This window comes from Hemibagrus wyckioides, linkage group LG02 (assembly GCF_019097595.1).
Source record: "Hemibagrus wyckioides isolate EC202008001 linkage group LG02, SWU_Hwy_1.0, whole genome shotgun sequence".
In the NCBI taxonomy this organism is placed as follows: domain Eukaryota; kingdom Metazoa; phylum Chordata; class Actinopteri; order Siluriformes; family Bagridae; genus Hemibagrus; species Hemibagrus wyckioides.
In genome coordinates, this window is record NC_080711.1 from 10,912,177 (window position 1) to 10,932,339 (window position 20,163).

General features: G+C 38.2%; 1 protein-coding gene across 1 annotated transcript in view; it reads left to right on the forward strand.

Annotated features, from left to right (window-relative positions):
• Positions 1-7,264: 7,264 nt before the first annotated feature.
• The window catches only part of fam20ca (FAM20C golgi associated secretory pathway kinase a), a 47,955-nt gene continuing 35,056 nt past the window's right edge, over positions 7,265-20,163 (forward strand). Inside the window, exons 1-3 of the mRNA XM_058375645.1 lie at positions 7,265-8,570; positions 11,115-11,293; positions 15,614-15,692. Coding sequence (XP_058231628.1) covers positions 7,984-8,570; positions 11,115-11,293; positions 15,614-15,692 — 845 coding nt within the window. The 5' untranslated portion in view covers positions 7,265-7,983. The remainder of the gene's footprint in view (positions 8,571-11,114; positions 11,294-15,613; positions 15,693-20,163) is intronic.

The following is a 20,163-nucleotide window of genomic DNA, read 5'->3' on the forward strand; positions in this document are numbered from 1 at the left end:
AACAATATTTCAGTTTGTCCTTAATTAACTGTGAGAGTAGGAAGTTAACCTGATATATAAAGCTATTTATCAGAGGAGTAAGACAAGAGAAAGTGATTATCTATAATATTAAAAAGAATGAGGATGTAGGCAACAATGAAAAAGTGCCAGAGAAGAGCACTGAGCTAGCATCTTCATAAAACAACTTCATAACCTCATAACCGTTCCCTCTGGTTTGCTTATTAGGGATTGATATAAATTAAAATTTTAAACTTCATCATTTTTATTTAGAATTTTTAGATCCCTGTTAAGCTGCATTGTGACAATGTCAGTTGTTAATAGTATATATATACAAATAAAATTTAGTTACATTAAATTGAGTAACTGAGTAGCTTTAGTAACAAAATCCACCAAAAGAGCTAATTTGGCTGTCCAAATAATTAAACTCAGACCTCCTCTTGTCTTTGTCCATCTTTCCTTTTTCACTTATTGGATCGCTAGGCTTTTAGTTTAGTTAGTTGAAACACCATACACAGGTTTGTCTCTGGTGAAACAGGATAATATGATTGATATTTGAGGGAGGCATCTATGCTCTTACTATGTCACTTGCTCATACACAATTAATGATTAAATACACGTTGTGTTTGTATTTTAAGCCATGCCGACCTTCCTGCAGTAATATAGGCAATAGCTCTAGAATGTTCGCAAATCATCCATATACCTGTATCACACTTGTCCTTCAGCTGCCATCTCAAGCTTATGTCATCCACTGACATATAAGTCAAGGAGACCGATATCATCTGCCCTGACTCCCCCTCTTCTAATTCTCCTTACATCCACCTCATATCTGTAGCCTCTGATCTTTACACACTTATCTCATGCATTGCTATCACCTTATATTGGAAAAGAACAAATCGTCCTCTATCAGAAGGTGTCCGTTTAACATCTTGACAAGATCTACTCAATGTGTCTGGATTTTGGTCTGATGTTGGAACAACCATAACACTGGATCTCGGGGTAATACAAAAAGGAAATCTCACAGGACAGATGTGTTTTCTTTGTAATCACACAGGATGCCAACATGTCAAGAAAGTGGCAGATAGGGCAAGGTGCCTTTGATTACTTTCACTGTTTTTAGTTTGTCGTTCAAAAGACTTCTTTTGTTCAGGGAAGTAACACGGTGCCAATGGCATTATCTGAATTTGGATTTATGTGTGGATAAATGTGTGGGTGTGGCCTGTTTTATATATAAATGTACCATACCACCATGAGCCCCACCAAGAGAAAATGGGAAGTATTAATTATTATGTGTTTCTAGCATTACATATGGCAGCACTGTCAGCATGGTCTGTAAATTCTGGCTCTGTCAATTCCTCAACCTCAGCTACCTCATTTGAATCTCCCAAAATACAAATAAAATAGTAGCCTAAATTAAACCCCCACAACCCTAACCAGACCAAATTCAGGAACAATGTAAATGCTTTGTGAAGCACCAGACATTCTTGACCTTTGTTTGTCCTGTGAGGTTCACATCTGACTGCTCACACTCTCATTTCTAGATGCTATGTGAACCTTTCTGAGAAAATATGAGCTAGATGACGGGAACACAGAGACTGGTGGTTACTTGCCATGTTGATGGTGTTTCACTACATCTAGACCCTATTATTAAGTGAGTGAGGAAAAGATGAATTGCACATTAGCACATCTAATGTGATGGATGAGCAAGCCTTAATTCATACTTACTCTATATGCAGGAACCTAAACCTTTTGGCTGGCACCTGGGGGGAGGGCATATATATTATGGGTACAAGTTTAAAGTATGTATTTGCACAAGGTCACTGAAGGGCGTTACTCTTACTATTTTGTCATAAGCTGACTTTTGAGGTTTGTTCTTGAACTTTAATGGTTCAGCTGCTGTAATATCTCAACATACATTAGAAAACGTGTCGCTGATACATCCCTGACTGCAAAACTCAAATGGCATTTTGTCTATATGAGAGACATTTTTGCAAGTGTAAACAAAACGAATGCTGGTGCTCTCACAATTCCAGATAGTACAGACTACATTTGGACAGATATTAATAATTAAAGCTCAGTGGATGGTGTCTCTAAGCATGTAAAAGGTCAGACACTGCTCTGGCATCAATAATGAAACAAACTCCTCTGCCTGAGGCAGAAATGTGAGTTCAGTTTGTCGTTTACAGAGAGAAAAATAAATTCCAACTGAAATGGCTTTTTGTTAGTCCAAAATGAAGGAGAGACTTGAAATTATGAGGGGTTTTGTTTCGTGCCAAGCAAATGGAAACATCGTCAAATCTTGACATTCGTCTAAGGGTAACTCAGCTTTGCAGCTTTGTCAGAAGTCAGTTGTTGTTGCAGCATGTCAGAAGTCAGTTGTTTTATTTTTTTTCCCACTTATTTATTTATTATTTCGGCTGAGGCACTAGACACAGATTTGTGTCTTTGTTCTGTCTGCAACTACATTACTCACTGCCATGCCACTGACTCCTCCCTGTCTATTTCTGTCTCACATCAGGTCGAGCGGTCACTGCCTCAGACCTGCAGCCCACTGAGCGGCCAAGAGAGCCAATTTTAATGTCTGTTTTTTCTTCCGCAGCTGCCTCCCCACATCAAGCTCTCATTAATTGTCGGCAATAAATGTAACAACGACAGCTCTTTCTTAGTGTCCAAAAATTAGCCACAATTTGTACCACTGACTCATTCAAGTTGTCAAGCTCCTTACGTAAACGCCTTGAAATATCTCTGGTTTGGCCATGTGCCACAAACCTCTTAGAGGGTAGAAACTACTGCTTTGGGTGTCAGAAAGCATATGCAGCAAAACAAGAGCAAATTCAATTACGATTGCACGAGCAGACGTTGTTTTTTAGAATTGCACAATATGGACATATATTCTGCTTGTTCTGCTGTATATTGGAATTGTATTGCTTTGCAAATTGCAAGCTGACAACATGCATCAGCGAACACTTGGTGTGACACAGCTACATGATTTTGACAAAGTTTGCCCATTTTTCAAGCAGCATGAATGCCTGTGATTCATCAGCACACAAACAGATCTCTCGCCAGGAACATCAGGGGTTGGTCAGTATGCTCATCCTATACATGATCTTCTATATGATTTGTTAGAGCTATTATTTATTTATTTATTAAAGCATTTATTTCTTGAGTAAAGCTGGTTTAAAGGAGAATACTTGATACCTGTTTGCTAAATAAATTAAAATTCTATAGGAATGAAAATAAATGTGGATCCATGTTTATTTATCATGGGATTTCTTGGATTCAAACATTGATAGCACTGCAAAATTGTTAATTTATGTGAAGGGTCAGAAGCTGGTTATTTATTTCCTATAGTCATTGTGCTGCCACACAGAATCTACAGTCCAGTAGTCTTTTTCTGGAATATGCATTGATTTTTCTGACAAAGCTCAAGTCTCCTTAGAGTTATATTTCATTGAACGAAACATTTCACGAAATACCTCCCTGCTTTTGGTGTGGTCTGTGGGTCCAGCTGTGTGGATCAATGCCAGAAATAATGCAACTCACTTCTGGGCTTTGCTCAAAGGCCAAAGGTCATAAACTATCAACGATAGCCAATAAGTATGATCCAGATATATTAACCAAAGAGAAACACAAAAACATAATAATTTCACTAGAATAGCGTTTACTAAACACGGTATAACAAGAGTCCTGATTCATGAAGCTCGTACCGACATGAAGACATAATAACACTTTGCATGCACCAGTTCATAACAACACATGGCCAGTTTTAGTTTAGGTGAAATACCACATAATGTCATCTTCTTCAGCATCTTCAGCTCTCTACTTGCTGGTAGTGATGAGTCATACCAGAGCTGGGATGAGTACAAATACACCACTGCCTAAAATATGAAAGAGGTTGTGTGTAAAACTCACCATGGTGGCTATATTACTTAACCTCTATCCTTTAGTTCAATAAGAGTCATTAAGACACATTATTAGAAAACACTTTGCCTATCAGACTTTAAAACCTGTCATGCAGATATAGGTCACTTTGAAAGAATGTAGATAAGCAGGGATCATATCCGAGAGCCTTGATTTTAACTTTAACTTTAACTTGTGTCTATGCCGGCGAAGTTACCATAACTGGTTTTGAAAGTCAGTATCTACTATAAAGACAAAGACACGGGGTTTTGTAGAGTATAGTCAGGGGGTTCTCTATTTTGTTGTAATGCTGGAAATCGAAACCAACTATTATTAGTTCTTGGCACTTGAATTGAATGAGTTTAATCCAAATCTCAGTGACTCAAATACGCAAAGTCGGTCGATAAATAATGTCAGATTGGACTTAATGTGTTCCGTCTGTGGAAATAGAAATAGAAATATTCAAAAATAATATGCTCTATGGCTTCAAGCAACAGACAAAATATTATTGTTCAAGTAAATAATAATTGTAATATTTGAATTCTTGACTTGTGGATTGTTTTCATTTAAAAATTAAATGACTTTAATAGATAATTATTGAATTAATGAATGCACTGGCTCCATATCCAGCCCCATAATTTAACAAGTTTCTCGTCAAGCAAACATGCTGCATCTGCGGCTTTGTTTTTCACTGGTAGGAGCGTTGTTTCAAATATTGTGTGTAAACATACACTCAGTTTGATAAAAACCCACATTCTGTGTTGAAATGTGTGTACACACATTATGTACAGCTTAATGCAAATGCATGATAAATGAGGCACCTTGTTCATATATGTTACACACACACACACACACATTCTGTGCTTTAAATAGAAGAAAACAGTAGAAACAGAAACAATTCTGGATAAATTGAACACTTCCGGCTAACATGAACGTCCACATGATACATGGAGCCCGAAGTATGACAGAAGATTTCAGACTATATCTAGTTTAACCCTCAGTTTATTATAAATCCATTCATCTTAAGGCGTATTATTCAGGAACTAGTATGAATTTTTTAGTGAAACTTAAAAGAGATGTAGTTAGAATAATGAGGAAAGTCTGCACCCATTAATAGATCCTGGGAGTTTTAAAGGCTAAATAATATCTTGTCAGTATCTAATACTCAAATGAAAAATTAATATGGTATAAATGTTCATATCTATTCTCAAATTAGACTGGGTTTTTCCATTCAATTTTCTTCACCATTAATATGTATGCCAAGAATTTAAAATGCCCAGAGGAATATTTACATTTTAGTGTATAGTAAATACCAGAAATACTTGATTCCCTCGAGAGCATAAACAGATCATTATCAATTAGTATATTTTCCCAATGTGGTAGACTTATTCACACCATACTGCACACACATTGGTATTAAAATATTTTTACTGCAACAGAAAAGAGACTGATGTCTATTGATCAGGTCTGGCTGAAGTCAGGTACTAGATATAGAAAATTGAAATGCAGTTTTTAAAAGAAGACTCCAGAAGCCTTTTTTTCTTGTCATGCTGTCATGTTCTAAGACCATCCGTGTCACCAGCCCTTAGCTGGCCTGATGTAATCGCTGGTGAGGGCGCTCATCCAAAGAAAGATGCTCTATACTAATTATTTGATGGAAGAATAGATATAACTACTGTATAAAGAACTGTGCATTTTAATCACCACATCTTATACTTGACATGCAAAATGGGTTAATCCATTAGTTCTTGAGACCTGATTGCGACATTAAATGGTCCCTGAAGGATTTTTCTGATTTTGTGATTGCAGAAATGATCAAACAAATGATATTCAGAGGCGCTTGCAATTTTTTTTTTTTCAAAATTACCACAGATTTTCTACAGATTTGAGTCAATGTCATTACAATTATGCAAAAGCTCTTATCGATTCACATGCATCGATCAGTGAGTACAGCTATTATAGAAAGTGATTACATTCACTATATTGGCAAATGTTTTGGAACACCCCTCCAAATCATTGAATTCAGGTGTTGTGTTTCAGGGGTTGGGCTTGTCCCCTTAGTTCCAGTGAAAGGAACTCTTAATGCTTCAGCTTCGTACCAAGACATTTTGGACAATTTCATGCTCCCAATTTTGTGGGAACAGTTTGGGGATGACCCCTTCCTGTTCCAACATGACTGCACACAAAGCAAGGTCAAGGATGAGCGAGTTTGGTGTGTTGGTATGTCTTGGTATGCTGAAGCATTACGAGTTCATTTCACTGGAACTAAGAGGCCAAGCCCAACCCCTGAAAAACAACACCTGAATTCAATGATTTGGAGGGGTGTCCCAATACTTTTGGCAATATAGTGTATGTCTTGACTGGTAGTAGTTTTAAAAAAAAAAAAGAATCCTGTGCTTGTGCTTGAGTTACTGTGCATGTTCTTTTGGGTTTCCTCTGGGTTCTCTGGTTTCTTTGCAAATACCAGAAACATGCCAGTATATTTGGATGATGCTAAGTTGCCCCCAGCTGAGAATGAGCTGGTGAACATGTGGGTGTGGGTGTATTACAGGAAAAAGCATTTACTTAAAGTGACTGACTGACTGAAATGAATGAATGAATGAATGAATGAATGATTGAATGAATGAATGAATGAATGAATGAATGAATGAATTCAAAGGCATCTATATTTCTGAACCCAATATGCTGATATACAGTACAGTACTGTGCAAGTCTTAGCACCCTATTTTTGTACAAATCTCACAAAATAAATGAAAAACAAAAATTTTTTATTACCACTTCTGAATTAGTAAGATTTTGTATTTGTATGTTAGTTAGTTAAAGAAAGCAACCTATTACGTAACAGACTTATAAGGAGGGGGAAAAAACATAATGATGGCTACATGCACAAAGTCAGATCTGCAGAATAACTGTTGCGGATTCAGAGTAAGATGCTCAGTAAAACTTACCAGCTAATTTCCCTGTGTCCAGAGACTACTATTTTGTTTAAGCAAAGGGTTGTCTCATCAGTAATGACTTGTAATGTCTAGTTTACTATGGTTTACTGCTCTTTTGGGTGTTTTAGAGTGGCTTATTTTTTGGTATCTTTCCTTTACAGCATATCTTTGCACACCCTTAAGACGTTTTCACAGTAGCTCAGGTGTGAGGTGCATGGAAACTACAGTTTATTCCTCTGGCCCAATTAAGATTATTTACACTTTGCTTACTGTGCTGACATAAGACACGACACAAAGAAGCCAATTATTCCTGGAATAATGCGAAGTGGATGTGTGTGCACAGGGGTGCGCATAGGGGCCGTCCTCTCTGTGCACTAGCGCCCTCTTGTCGCTCGCATGTGAAGTGGCCGTGGATATTGCAAAATGGCATTTAAAGGTTTTCTTCGAGGATACGGCGGCAGCTCGCGCGTAGTCTTGGCAGCCAATCTGGGCCCTATGACGCGCGCGCGAGGCAGCACGGCTCCGTGCTCATATTTAACACAGTAGTCCGAGAGAATAAGCGACAGCACCCGGGACACGAGCGCGCGGACACACCGGACACCTGCCACAGCAGAGCGGAAACACGGCCGACATTTCATTCATATTCTTCTCCGAACTGTTTCGTTTCCTTGTTTTGTGCTTTTTTTTGCATATGCATTTGCACGGACTTGATTCAATACATTACATCTACTGCATATAAAAAAGGATGCTTTAACGTTTACTGAGGAAACGGGCTGCACTGATACGATTTCTTATTGCGCTTTGCTGTTTTTCTTCTTCTTCTTCTTCTTCTTCTTCTTCTTCAGTGGGATGGAGAGCAGCTCCGGATTTATAGCTCTCCACCTTTAAAAAACATTTTGACTGTAGGTGTACAGGAAGATGCGCGCTGCATAACGCTGATTGATAGAAAATCATGTTTACGCATAATAACATGAGCTGGACGCAAAAGAAGAATCACGGCTAAAATTCCAACAGCGCGGATTTTACACTTTAAAATGAAAGCAGATGCATCTCTAAGAAGCACCGTGTGTGTTTTCGTTTCAGCATCCTTAAAACACCGGTAATGTGGCACTTGGATTGATCGGACTAGCCGCTGTTTGTAACGATCAAAATGATCCTTTTCCGCAAATTCCGCGTGTTGCTTCTCATGGTCTTTCTCGTAGCGTGCACCATGCACATCATGATAGACTTACTGCCCAAACTGGAGAAAAGAGCAGCGGGAGCGGACTCTGCAAACTCGGGCTGTTCTTGCGCGCACGAGCCAAGCGAGGCGCCTCGCGGCCGGGGAAAGCAGCAGCAGCAGCCGCAGCAGCCGCAACAGCAGCGCGCGAGATCTGGAGCACCGGCGGAGGCGAGCTGGCCCAACAAGCACACGCTGAGAATTCTACAAGATTTCAGTCAAGAGCCCAACTCGAACCTCAGCTCACAGTCTCTGGAGAAGGCGGCGGCCACCGGTGACAAGACGGATCCGATCCGAGGAGGGAAGCAACGTGCGGCGGACTCTGAGAGCCAGAGGAGTCTGATGAAGGAGACGGCGAGTGGAAGCAAGCAGGCTAACAGAGGCGCCTCCAGACTCGCAGCTCTCTACCAACACCCGCTGTATAAAAGCGAGCTGCCGCCGCTCACCGACGACGACACGCTGTTCAACGTCAATACGGACATGCGATTTTATTCCAAAGCCACAGGAAACCAAGAATGGTAAAGTAATCAGTCTCGCGCCTTGTTATATTCCCAAGTAACGTTGCTCCCGAGCGGTAATGTTAAGTTTTGAAGGTCGTTAACGACACCTGAGAAAACTGGCAGTGCAGAGGTGACAGCTGTGGAGGGAAAACATCTGAATTCCTGGCTTTCTCATCTGATACACTTCGACTTTCTACTTACTTTAAGTTTATTATAACAGTATAGTCTACATACTCTCAGGAAAGAAAGGTACTAATCCGTTTCTCTAACCTCAAGCATACACCTTTTCTACCTTTACTATGTATCTTTTAACTAAAATGGTGTATATAGTGTAAAACTTTAAACCTTAAACCTCCAATTCTGTGCTTGCAATCATTTTAAAGGTACATTATAAACACATTTTTTAGCTGAAAGACACACTTGTTTTGTTTTTACCTTATTATATTTTATTGAGACTGTAAATGTGCTTACACTTTCTGATGATATATGCAAGGTTACTCTTCTGTACTTTTACATTACAGTAGATCATTATAGATTAACATTATTACAGCTACATTAAACTATATATAGGTCCAGACATTAAGGGCTACTCTTGTATGATATAGGATGATGCTACATTAACACTGTACCATGTACTCTTAGGGGGGGAAAAAGGCACTAAACTCTACCTGTGTTTATCGCTGGGATGATTTCTTTTCAAGGGTATTTCTTTTAGAGCTTTAAAATGTACCTTGTACCTGGAAATGTGAATATAATGTACCTTAAACAATGACATAAGTTACATGAATGCTTATTAGTTTAGAGTAAAGCTTTAAAAAACACAGATGCAGATTTCTTAGTAAAAAGATACAGATCATCTTCCTAAGAATGTGGATGGAAATATATTTCTACAGTATCGCGTTTTCCTGTTTTCCACGTATGTTAGGATGTAATAAAAATGTCAGGAAACATAGTAGTGAGTGGAAATCATAGGAGATTTAAAGCAAAACTTGATCATGAGAGATGATTCATTGCTCCCCTTGATTTTTTCCCCCTCATTTCAGCCTGCGAGCTGTTGGTGTTATTTTTGTTCTGTGTTTGTGTTTATTTTGTCCATCCATTCTTCTCTACATCACCTCCCATGGTGCTCAGATATGGTTGTGCCAGTAATTGAATATAATTATTCAGCACAAATAACTTGGCTGCTATCTATATACTGCATATATGTATTTCTATATCTGTATTTTACCAGAACATTTTCCTCTGACCCCTAACGGCTGTAGCAGACAGTGTCATTGCCTATTATGGGAAGGACAAAATGATGAATGAAGAGTACAGTCACCTGAAGCAATATGATCTACTTAGTCACTGCTTTACTGATCAAATTACCCACTTTTGTTCTGATGGCATAAAGATGAGGCCACAACTGTAAAAACTGTATAATATGCAAAGCAGTTTTAGCATCCAGAACCTCAGGTGCTAAGTATTACACGCATGGATCAGCATTTATTCCAATATTTTCTCTGTCAACAGCTTTGACCTTACACGATTTGCCATCTGAGAAAGCATGTCATCGTGGCCATCAGGACAAAAAATCTGAACTCCTTACATGCAAATGTGATTGTGAAACTCTTAAACGACGTGAATCTCTGTGCTATATCCACTGAACTCTCATATGGGACATAGATTTTTTTCTCCCCACACGGTTATTTACTGAAAAGGGTCTTGCTATAAAAAACAGAATTGAGCTGAACAGCATGATCAGATATGAAGCTGAGTGAGAAATGACTGCCTGCTCTCTAGACTAACTATAGCAGAACAAAGTTCCTATCTGAAATTCCAAATTTGTGTGCTATTAACTTCTCACTTGTAATGTCCTCATTAATCTACAGAGGGAGGAAACCGCAGTCAGAGATCATTGTGATGATGCATTGCAGTAGGAGGCTGAAATATAGAAATTGAAGCTAATTATTACAAGGTGGTGACACAACAGATGGACCAGCTAATTGCTAAAAAAAAACTGAATTTGGCATTAGAGTATCATATTTCGCACCACAATAAAAAAAAAAGTTTTTAAGAGTTGAACGTAGATGCAGATTTTGAAGTGATGTAGTGCTTTAGTCTGATTTAAGACTTGAGCTTAAAAGATTTGGTCTTGGATTTAGACTTAATGAACTTATTTATTTACTCATGCTCTGACTTATATAAATAATCAGTACCAAGTTTGTACAAAGAAGTGTTTAAGAGTAATACCTTAGCTTTTTGGCTTTATTTCTTTTTATTTGCTTTTACGCTTTATTTTATAGTACTTAAAAGTAGAGACTTCATTTTGTACATTTTTCACATACTGGCTATGAGCAACATTTTTTTAAATGTTGAATGAATAACATTACTCAAGAAAATCACTTTTACATCTGAGATGACTAGCATCATAGGGACTTTAGATTTAAATATCAGGATTATAGTGGTTACTAATAGTAAGAGTAAAAGTTTGAATGAGAATAGAATATAAAATTGCCTGGTGCTTATATATATACTCTGCTTCCCTGATGTCTGATGCCCTGCACTATCCTTTGTTCCTAGGCACCATGAAGGAAATGAAGAAGAGGAGTACAACCCGACCGGGGAGGCCACTGCTGAGTCATATCCCAACTGGCTTCGCTTCCACATTGGGATTAACCGCTATGAGCTCTACTCCAGACACAACCCTGTACTGGAGGCTCTGCTCAAAGACCTGCAGGCCCAGAAGATCACAAGCGTAGGTGAGCTCAGACCAAGTGGGTCACTATTTAGGAAAATGTAGGGCTGGGTAATATAACAATATCATATTGATACTGGGATATGTTGTCTCATTACACGTTTTCTGAGATATCGTGGGTATCTTTTCTTTTCTTTTTTTTTCAGAACATTGTCTTTTTTGTTTATACAGTTACACACTCTTGAGTTTGCAATGCGTGATTAGTCAGACGTTTATAGAAATTCTTGGTAATTTGTCCGTGTACATGTGCATATGCACTGTGGGTGTAACCAAATATGAATGCATTATTTGGAATAAACAAATGATGTGTTCTGAAAAGATGCAAATACAGATAGGAAAAAGAAGCCCACTAAACCCTGTATAAGCCACGCCCACTTTAAAATCCAGATAATTGTAACACTAAACAGATCCAGTATGATAGTGGCATTGCATTACATCTCTAATTTACACACAGAGATGGATGGGTTTATGCTCACAGCAGTCAGTGAGTATGGTTTCTACATTAAAGCCATCTGCTGAGTTGAATGGTAGCCCAATCTCTGTCCATCTATCAGTGCTCCCTCTTAACCCTGCTGCAGTGTGGATGCTGATGTGGCTTGTTGTTTACAGTGCAGCATACATCAGTCAGGGCCATCAACACTTTGACACTCCAGTAAAACTGTCCGAAGCTCAGGGATTTTAAACATTGCACTACAGCTTTGTTTCTGGGTGTTGGCTGAGCTGGCAGTGATGCTGGTAAAGCACCGTGTCCCTGTTACAACACAGATAGAGTCAGGTCAAAGACATTTACTTATGCATTCATTCATCCTGGTCAGGGTTGCAGTTGATCCATATCTTATCCGAGAAACAACTCCGGAAAGGCATGGCGGTCCATCACGCCAAAGCCAATTCTGTTGATGCAGAAGTGATATATAAACACCATGGAGCATAGAGTTATAGCATTATGACTTCTATTAACTAAATACATTGTCTGATGGTCAAACTTGTATCATTCATTAACCACTGGTACATATCAGATACCCTGCAATGTTATAGGGTAGAGATAAGCAAAAATAATAATAATTAAATTGGATATTGAAGACTAAAGAACAAATTTAGTCCATTCCTGTAAGAACTGGAAAAGATTGAAATAGGTTTTCTTCCTATATGCTATTTGTGTGTGTGTGTGTGTGTGATGAGGATTGACATACTCTAATACTCATGATATTGAAGAATTTCATTATCATTATTGTTTGTGGAAAAGAAAATGTGGTATCATGCCACTTACAGTAAATACAGTTATTAAACTCTGCTGCTATGCTCAATAATTGTCTGATTTTTCAGGACTATCCTTTAGTGTAGAAATCTTTGATGCTGAGAAATGAAAACTTCGACTCAGATTGTTTAGCAAAAGAGGAAATGAAACAGGGCGTTTGCCATCAGTCTGGACTCTGGGGCTTCTGTGTGAAGCCCTCATTGTGAGGACCTACTGCTAAAGGATGCCATCTTTTACAGCTGTGTACAGTATAGAGAATTGATTGCTTGGCTTTATATGAAGCACACAGTTAAGCACACGATGAAAGATAAGCAAAGCTGCTGAAAGCCAGGCCGTTAAATCTGCCAGGCCATTAAAGCTGACATAAAATGCATTTAGAAAAAAAAAACTTGTCTGTGCATTTTGACAGATAATCGGGAACAGTATGTGGCATAAAAGCTTTGTGTTACACAGAAGACTCACATGAGGGGTGTGTATGTAGCCACAGAGATTTATTAATGGGTCTCCAGAATCACTGTCAGCATTTATAGCAGGGGTCAGAATCCAGGCAGACAAGGTGAATGCATGCAGGTCAATGATAACAAGCCACAAAGACAGGCCAGGAGCAAATAATAAGGCGTTAGGTACTTGAGCCAAAAACAAGCGACCAATAGAGCTAACAGTCGCCGGATGAATAAACAATAAACAGTTTACAAAGGGCAAAACAAATCACTTAAATAGAAATGCCCAAATCAAAGAGCAGTTGGAAACAATAATCAAGAGAAAGAGAGTTAACATGAACAGAGGTGTGCACTGGACTGTTTTTAATCCCACATGCCACCTAAAGGTCTGGCTGGATCAGAGTGCAAAAAGGTGGAAAATGCATAAAAATATTTGTAAAGATATTCCAGATTTCTGTATCACAGACAAAGTGCGGAGTGGATTCATCTGGAATTCATCTGGATTCATCATTTAATATCTGTCCTTATGAAGGCTATTGTTATGTATGATCATTTTTTTTAATTATGTAGTATTTTTTGTACCTATTTGAACACAGAAGTTATTTTATTTGTTAGATTTGTTTCCCTTCATGTCAGTAATAAAAATGTAAAGATCTTTTTTTTGGTAAAGGTCTTGTACTAATGCTCAGAAGTAGTTTTATAATAAGTGATTTGCAATATTACTGCAAATCACACTTAAATATCCCTTTAGACAATGCATGTTTTATCATTTATACCATCATGTCCAACCATAAACATTAGGTGGTTTATGATAAGATTCGTTTTGTTTCTCTCTTCCTGCTTGGATTTTTTTAGCAGTGGTCTTGCCTTTGTATGGTGTTTTCTTGATTCTGTTTGAACAAGTTCATGTGTCCTCAGTTGACTGGTCTATATCCGTTCTGTCTATCACACAGATTGCATGTTTTGTGTATCGCTATACATCTCACCTGGCTGAACCTACAATCAACAAATCTCTTTTTAACAAGATCTCTGACACCTTTTCAGTCACACCACAGGAACTGTGCTGCACATATCAGATAGCAGTGTTGCTTCACACTGTTCTAAACTTATAAAGTTTATCACTAGTCCTTCACCCAAAAAGATTTAAAAAAAAATGTATAAAAGCTTGTTACTTATCTGTGTCTGGTTTTATATGTAGTATATGGTAGGAGACTGTTTATATGGCAGGCAGATAAACAGGGAGGAAGGAGGACAACGGGGAGGCAGGAGGAAGACGAGAAGGCAGGGGGAGATCGTGAGGCGGAGGGAAGACAGGGAGGCAGAAAGAAGGCGGGAAGGCAGAGGAGGACGTGAGGCAGCGGGGATGCATCCTAGGGGTACATGCAGGGAGGCAGAATGATTTAGATGTATTATGATAGAAAATGAGAAATCAATACATTGTGACATTTTTTTTAAAAGAGCATTTTATTGATCGTCATAGTCTCCTCATCACCAGCATCAGCACAGCATCAGAACTACCTCTAAGTGGGGCGCTCATAACTAACTCGACCACTCAATACTACTTTCATTTAGTACTCAATTTACCACTCAATTTCTTTCATTTATTTAGTTATTGTTCTTAGGAATTTTATGTGTTAAATGATACAGCTTCAACACAATTATTGGACCTACAGCTTTCTAGATTATTCCTGGACTGAAAAAGGCTAATCATTCGTCTCAATTTAATAAGCTTTGTATTATTGTATTTTAACAAGTTTAGTCCAGCACACTGACTTCAGCTAAAGAGGCGGCGCTTCCTTATACTGTAGTGCAAACTGAAATGATACCACTATGATATATTCTGGGGGAAATTCTAAATATACACTTATTACAGCATCAAATCATGGCTTTTATGCAAACCACTGATGAAGGCAGAATTGGAAATGTATCATCAACTTTATAGATGTTTTCAGTTCCCGATAAAGAGCACAGCGAGCTGCACACGGCTCCTCGCTAATCATCCGAGCAGCACTCGGTTACATAGAAACAGTCTGAGGCGGCAGAACGAGAGTTCTACGTGTCGCCGTATATCTTCGGCAACTAGAAATTGTTATCGATTTGAATTAAGTTTATCTGCAGGTCCTGTTCAACCATTTGAAGTTGTGTTGCATGTCTGCAATAAAGCAGCATATAACAAGCAGTTAAATGAGAAGCACGATGCATTATGTGTTAAAAAGGAAATAATCGTCCACTTTTTAGTTAACAACATTATTAAATCCATGCTACCATTTTATACACAGCATTACTGTATATTGAGGGACTGGTGATTTTGTTAGTAATGGTTGGTCAGGGTGTTATGCATTGCTATAGATGCAAAGTCAGAAAAGGAAAGAGCTCTTATAATTAATGAACTGGTGTGTTTCAAAATGGATTAATTAATAAAATGTTTTTGTTTAATGGGAGAAAAGATATTTGGGTGCCTTTCAGTATACCTGGGCACAAAGCCAAAGTATTACCTAAGTGTGGGAAACAGTGCATTAGGCATTATGTGTGTGTGTGTGTGTGTGTTTGCACACTAAATAAACCGTGATGAATTTTCTTGTCTCCCCACTAAAGACCCAACATAAAAAGTGGTTCTCTCTTCCCACAGCTATGAAGTCTGGTGGCACTCAGCTGAAACTCATCATGACATTTCAGAATTATGGCCAAGCTCTCTTCAAGCCGATGAAGTAAGTGGCACAAGAATCTCAGATTTATCATCCATAATACATGGATTAGGGGAAAGTCAGGTTTCTTCTCTCAGGCACAGAAGATATTTCATATGCATGCTGTTTTATGTAGACAAGGTAATAGCAAAAAAAAAAAACCTCTAAGCTTGATCCTAAGGGAAGAATCTCCTGATCATTTCTCTATTTGTACAGCAGCAAAGCTCGAAGCATCTGCTTCTGTGGAATAGGTGGACACTATGAACAGAAATATCATTACACAACATATGAAGGCAACACAATACATAGAATACGGTGTGTTGCATTAAAGAAACTCACGCCCACAACAATACTTTTTTAAAAGGCAAAATAAAAAATTCAGCACAGACATTCAGTGTTATTATAATAATTAGAACAATACTGAATATATTTGCACCATATTGAAAAAATGTATTATTTATTACACCAATAAATTACACAACAAATATCATCATTTTTTCATTTTTTTATTTAATTAAATTGAATTAAGGTTGTAGTGTGTTGAGATCGTCTCTTTGGTTTATTTATAGTATAGTCATTACACCAAAACCTTTCGTCATATCCTATAATACTCACTAATAGAGAATATGTACTCAACCAATGTGAAGAAAAGTCACAACTGGACGTTATGTCACTGGGTCAAGCACTGCTTTCCTAAAAAAAAAAAATAACAGTTCATAACCACTGAGTTTGGGAGTCCACGTTTTATTTATTCTCCTATCAAGCTGGCAACCGTATATGAAGAACACGATTATCATGATGGCTGCGTTAATCTGCAGGATAGTTCTGCAGGATAAATGATGTGTGTGAGGGTTGTGAAATGATTAAAGCCTACAAGCTTGCAGCTCTGTGTATATATATATACACTACCAGTCAAAGGTTTGGACACATCTTCTAATTCCATGGTTTTTCCTGATGTTTATTTCTTTCAATGCTGAAGGTGGCCAAAATCCACAATAATGTCCTTTGAACAGTTGATATTGAGATATGTCTGCTAATGATGCTCTGTAAAGCCTTCATAATGCCTCTAATCTGAGGTGCTGTTAATTGGTGATTTCTGAGGCTGGTAACACTAAATGAACTTCTCCTCTGCAGCAGAGGTAAGTTTTGCTCTTGCTTTCCTGGGATGGTCTTCATGTGAGCCAGTTTCATCATGGTGCTTGATGGGTTTTGCAAATGCACTTTGACAATACTGTTCTTGCAAGAACTATTCCAGAACATCTGACCTTTGTGTCTTAAAATAACAACTGACTGTTTTTTGTTGTCATTACATATGGATTACTTAAGTCCATGTGTGTTATTTCATAGTTTTGAAATCTCCAGTATTGTTCTAGAATGTAGAAAATAAATCTCTAAACAAAAAACATTGAATTAAAAGGTGTGTCTAAACTTTTGACTGGTAGTGTATATATATATGTATATGAATGCTTCAGTCACAGGGTTTGTTGAATATTGTGTTCATATGCCATGTTCGCCCAACTAATGTGACACATGATGTCTGTTTTCGTGGCATTTACGTCATATTGTTCCAGGAATCTAATAAAACCTGCATCCTAATAATGCTAACTATAGTAAAAAAAATCCTCCTCATGTCTTACAAAGCCATCTGAGCTCACAGTGTTTCGATCTGCTGCAGCGTATGTGTAATATTTCCTGGTGGGTAATGATCAGTTTGTTTTTAATTAACATCACCAGGCCTACATGTTAATTAAAACGACAGAGGAGCCATCAGGAGCTCTTGGGGATGTTTGCCACAGCAGCAGTAGCAGCACATAAAACCATGCTGAATGATTCAAGACTCCCACAGCTGAGACCGAGCTGCCACCTTTCTCTCTCTTGATCAAATAATTGCACACGGATGCTTGATTTCCTTTGCCCAGAGACTGTCAAGCCCATTTTATTTGATTGCACCTCATCAAAGGAATTGGACCATCAATGCTTTGTGTTTTCTAACATTCTGTGGCATAGAAGCGCTGATGAAACCCGCTGTTTTTCCAATTACTTTAACAATTTTAATTAAATTACATTTCAGGTTCCAAAGCACCAATCTCAAAAAAAAAAAAACATTGGATGATTATCTAACCGTGTAAGTGTTGCATCCAGATGTCTCTTAATTTTTTTTCCTCTTGTGTGAAATTTTCTACAAATGCCCCAAAGGATAAGGTGATAATCCGTATTATGTAATGTAACAAAACCTGTTTCAGAAATGTAACCCTTAAATATGTGTAGGGGATGTGCTCAAACACTGCATCCATGAAAAAGTGCATCTGATAAAAGTGTCCTGCACAAATAGACTTTATAACGGCATAATCAAACAAGATTACAAGATTAGAATAAGAGTGGCAGTAATAGAAGTAGTAGTAAGAGAGTAATTCCTGGGGTATTGGTTCCTAAGACTGTAAGTGTTAATGTGTACTTGGTAGAAACAGTAATATGGAGGTTAGACCAGTGTGGACTCCCAGTGTTTTGTTTGTTTGTTTTAACTTTGGTGGAAATCGCAACTCGTCAGTCTCATATTTATTATGTTCATTTGAGCCGAGTTGTTATAGTCATTAATCTCTTTGACTGGTCATTTGTATAGACTGGGTTTAATCCAAACCACAATAACTCAAAATCAAGTAGTCGAATTAGACCTAACGTGTTCTGTCAGCGGAAATGAAATCTCTTTGGCTACAATAAAGAGCCAAAATATTGCACAATATGTTATTTAAATTATGAGCCTAATATTTCATTAAGTTGGATTACGTTTCAGAAGAGGGAATTATTTGACAGTCGTAGTGGGCGCTGGCTGCAAAAAGTTTGAGAACTTCTGAGTTAAAGTATCTGAAGGCGTCGACTATAAGTGGGGAAATATGCATAGTGAAATAAACACAAACTATGCCAGAAATTACAAATAGCACTACTAGGAAACATGGAATATTTTGGGGGGGAAATAAGTTAAGTTAATAAGTGCAGAGTGCAGAGACTGGAAAAGAAGTTTAATGCCATGGAGCAGTTTTGCAGAAATAGTTCACTATTGCAGTGGCGATGCAGGAGCAGGAACAGGGCCGTTCCAGTCCGAGATTTAATCTGATTCAAAAGGTAAGCTTATAACCGAGTCAGTCATGCACAGTGCAAAATACTGAGTAAATAACTTCAACCTCAATGCTTCAAATGCTCCAAATGCACAGGAGCAGAAACTGCAAAACAGATGTGGCCTAACTGCTGCCCATTATGTAATATTTTTAATTAGAATATTTAGTCAGTGGAAAAATAGATGAAGAAATTTCAGATGTTTTTACCTGAAATGTTATGTCTTTTGCCACTATGTATGTAATGAAAACAGCAATTAAATATGATTTGTGCCTAACGATAAGCATACTTGTTGAGGCATATTTTGCAAAGTAGAGTCATTACACCTCATAAGTGAAGTAAACAGTGTTTGTGAAGTAAACAAAGTCTGTCAGCCAACAAAATCTGGCGAAACCCCAGTGCTTTTTCTTCCTTTTTAAAAGAAACATGGCTTGAACAGTTTAATCTTTTGGGCTTAGTTCCATTCTGCATGTTCACACTATCAAGCTTTTCACACTACCCACATTGCTTTGTTGGTATGAATGAACAAGGTCCACAGGTATTTCCCCATCCAAGCTTTACACTCATCTTTCTTTCTTCTGCTCTGCGCAAGCTATAGATTTTGTTAGGCTGTAAAAGAAGTCAAATAACTGTCGGAATCCAGGCTGATAGTCTTGAAGCCTCTCTCTCTTTCTTTCTGTCTGCTCCAGTGCAGCCGCATGCCGCATCAAAGCCTCTTTTGATGTTCCGTTGCTTTGAGCTGGATGCAAATCTGCCTGCAGGGATGTAGAGAGGGAAATAATGCCCGTCACTGCAGGGGACCCCTCATTGTGAGGAAAAGAAGAGACAAATTAGCGTATAATTGTCCACTGCCACCTTTACACCTATGTATCGGAAGCATTTGTGCGTTTGAGTGTTTATCCTTCTGTCTAATATTACTCACAAGCTCATGATCTTACAGCACTTTAAACTGTCTGACAAGTTACATCTATAAAAATCTTTTTTTAAAAGTCAGACTAAAAAGAATTAAGTATGAATTTCCAACCTTTGGTCTAATATTTCTCAGAATTAGATAATTGTGCTGCTAGTAGAAATTAGGCTGCAGATGTGGTCTACTGTCTTCTGAACTGTAAGTACTGTTGCAAGGTCCTAAGAGCATTGTTCAGTACATTTAGTGAGTGTCCTGGGTGGTATGGCCTCCTCACAGCACCAGGACCCCTGAGCTTAGGTTACTCTTTCTGAAGGTTCGCATGCTTTTCTAGTGCATGTGTAGTTTCTTCCCACTTCCCAACAACATGCTGGTAGATGGATTGCGTGACACTCGGTGATTTCCACCTCAGGCTCAGTGGTTACCATAAATCAATTGTAAATATTTAGCTGATCCTAAGAAGTTTATGTTGCAATC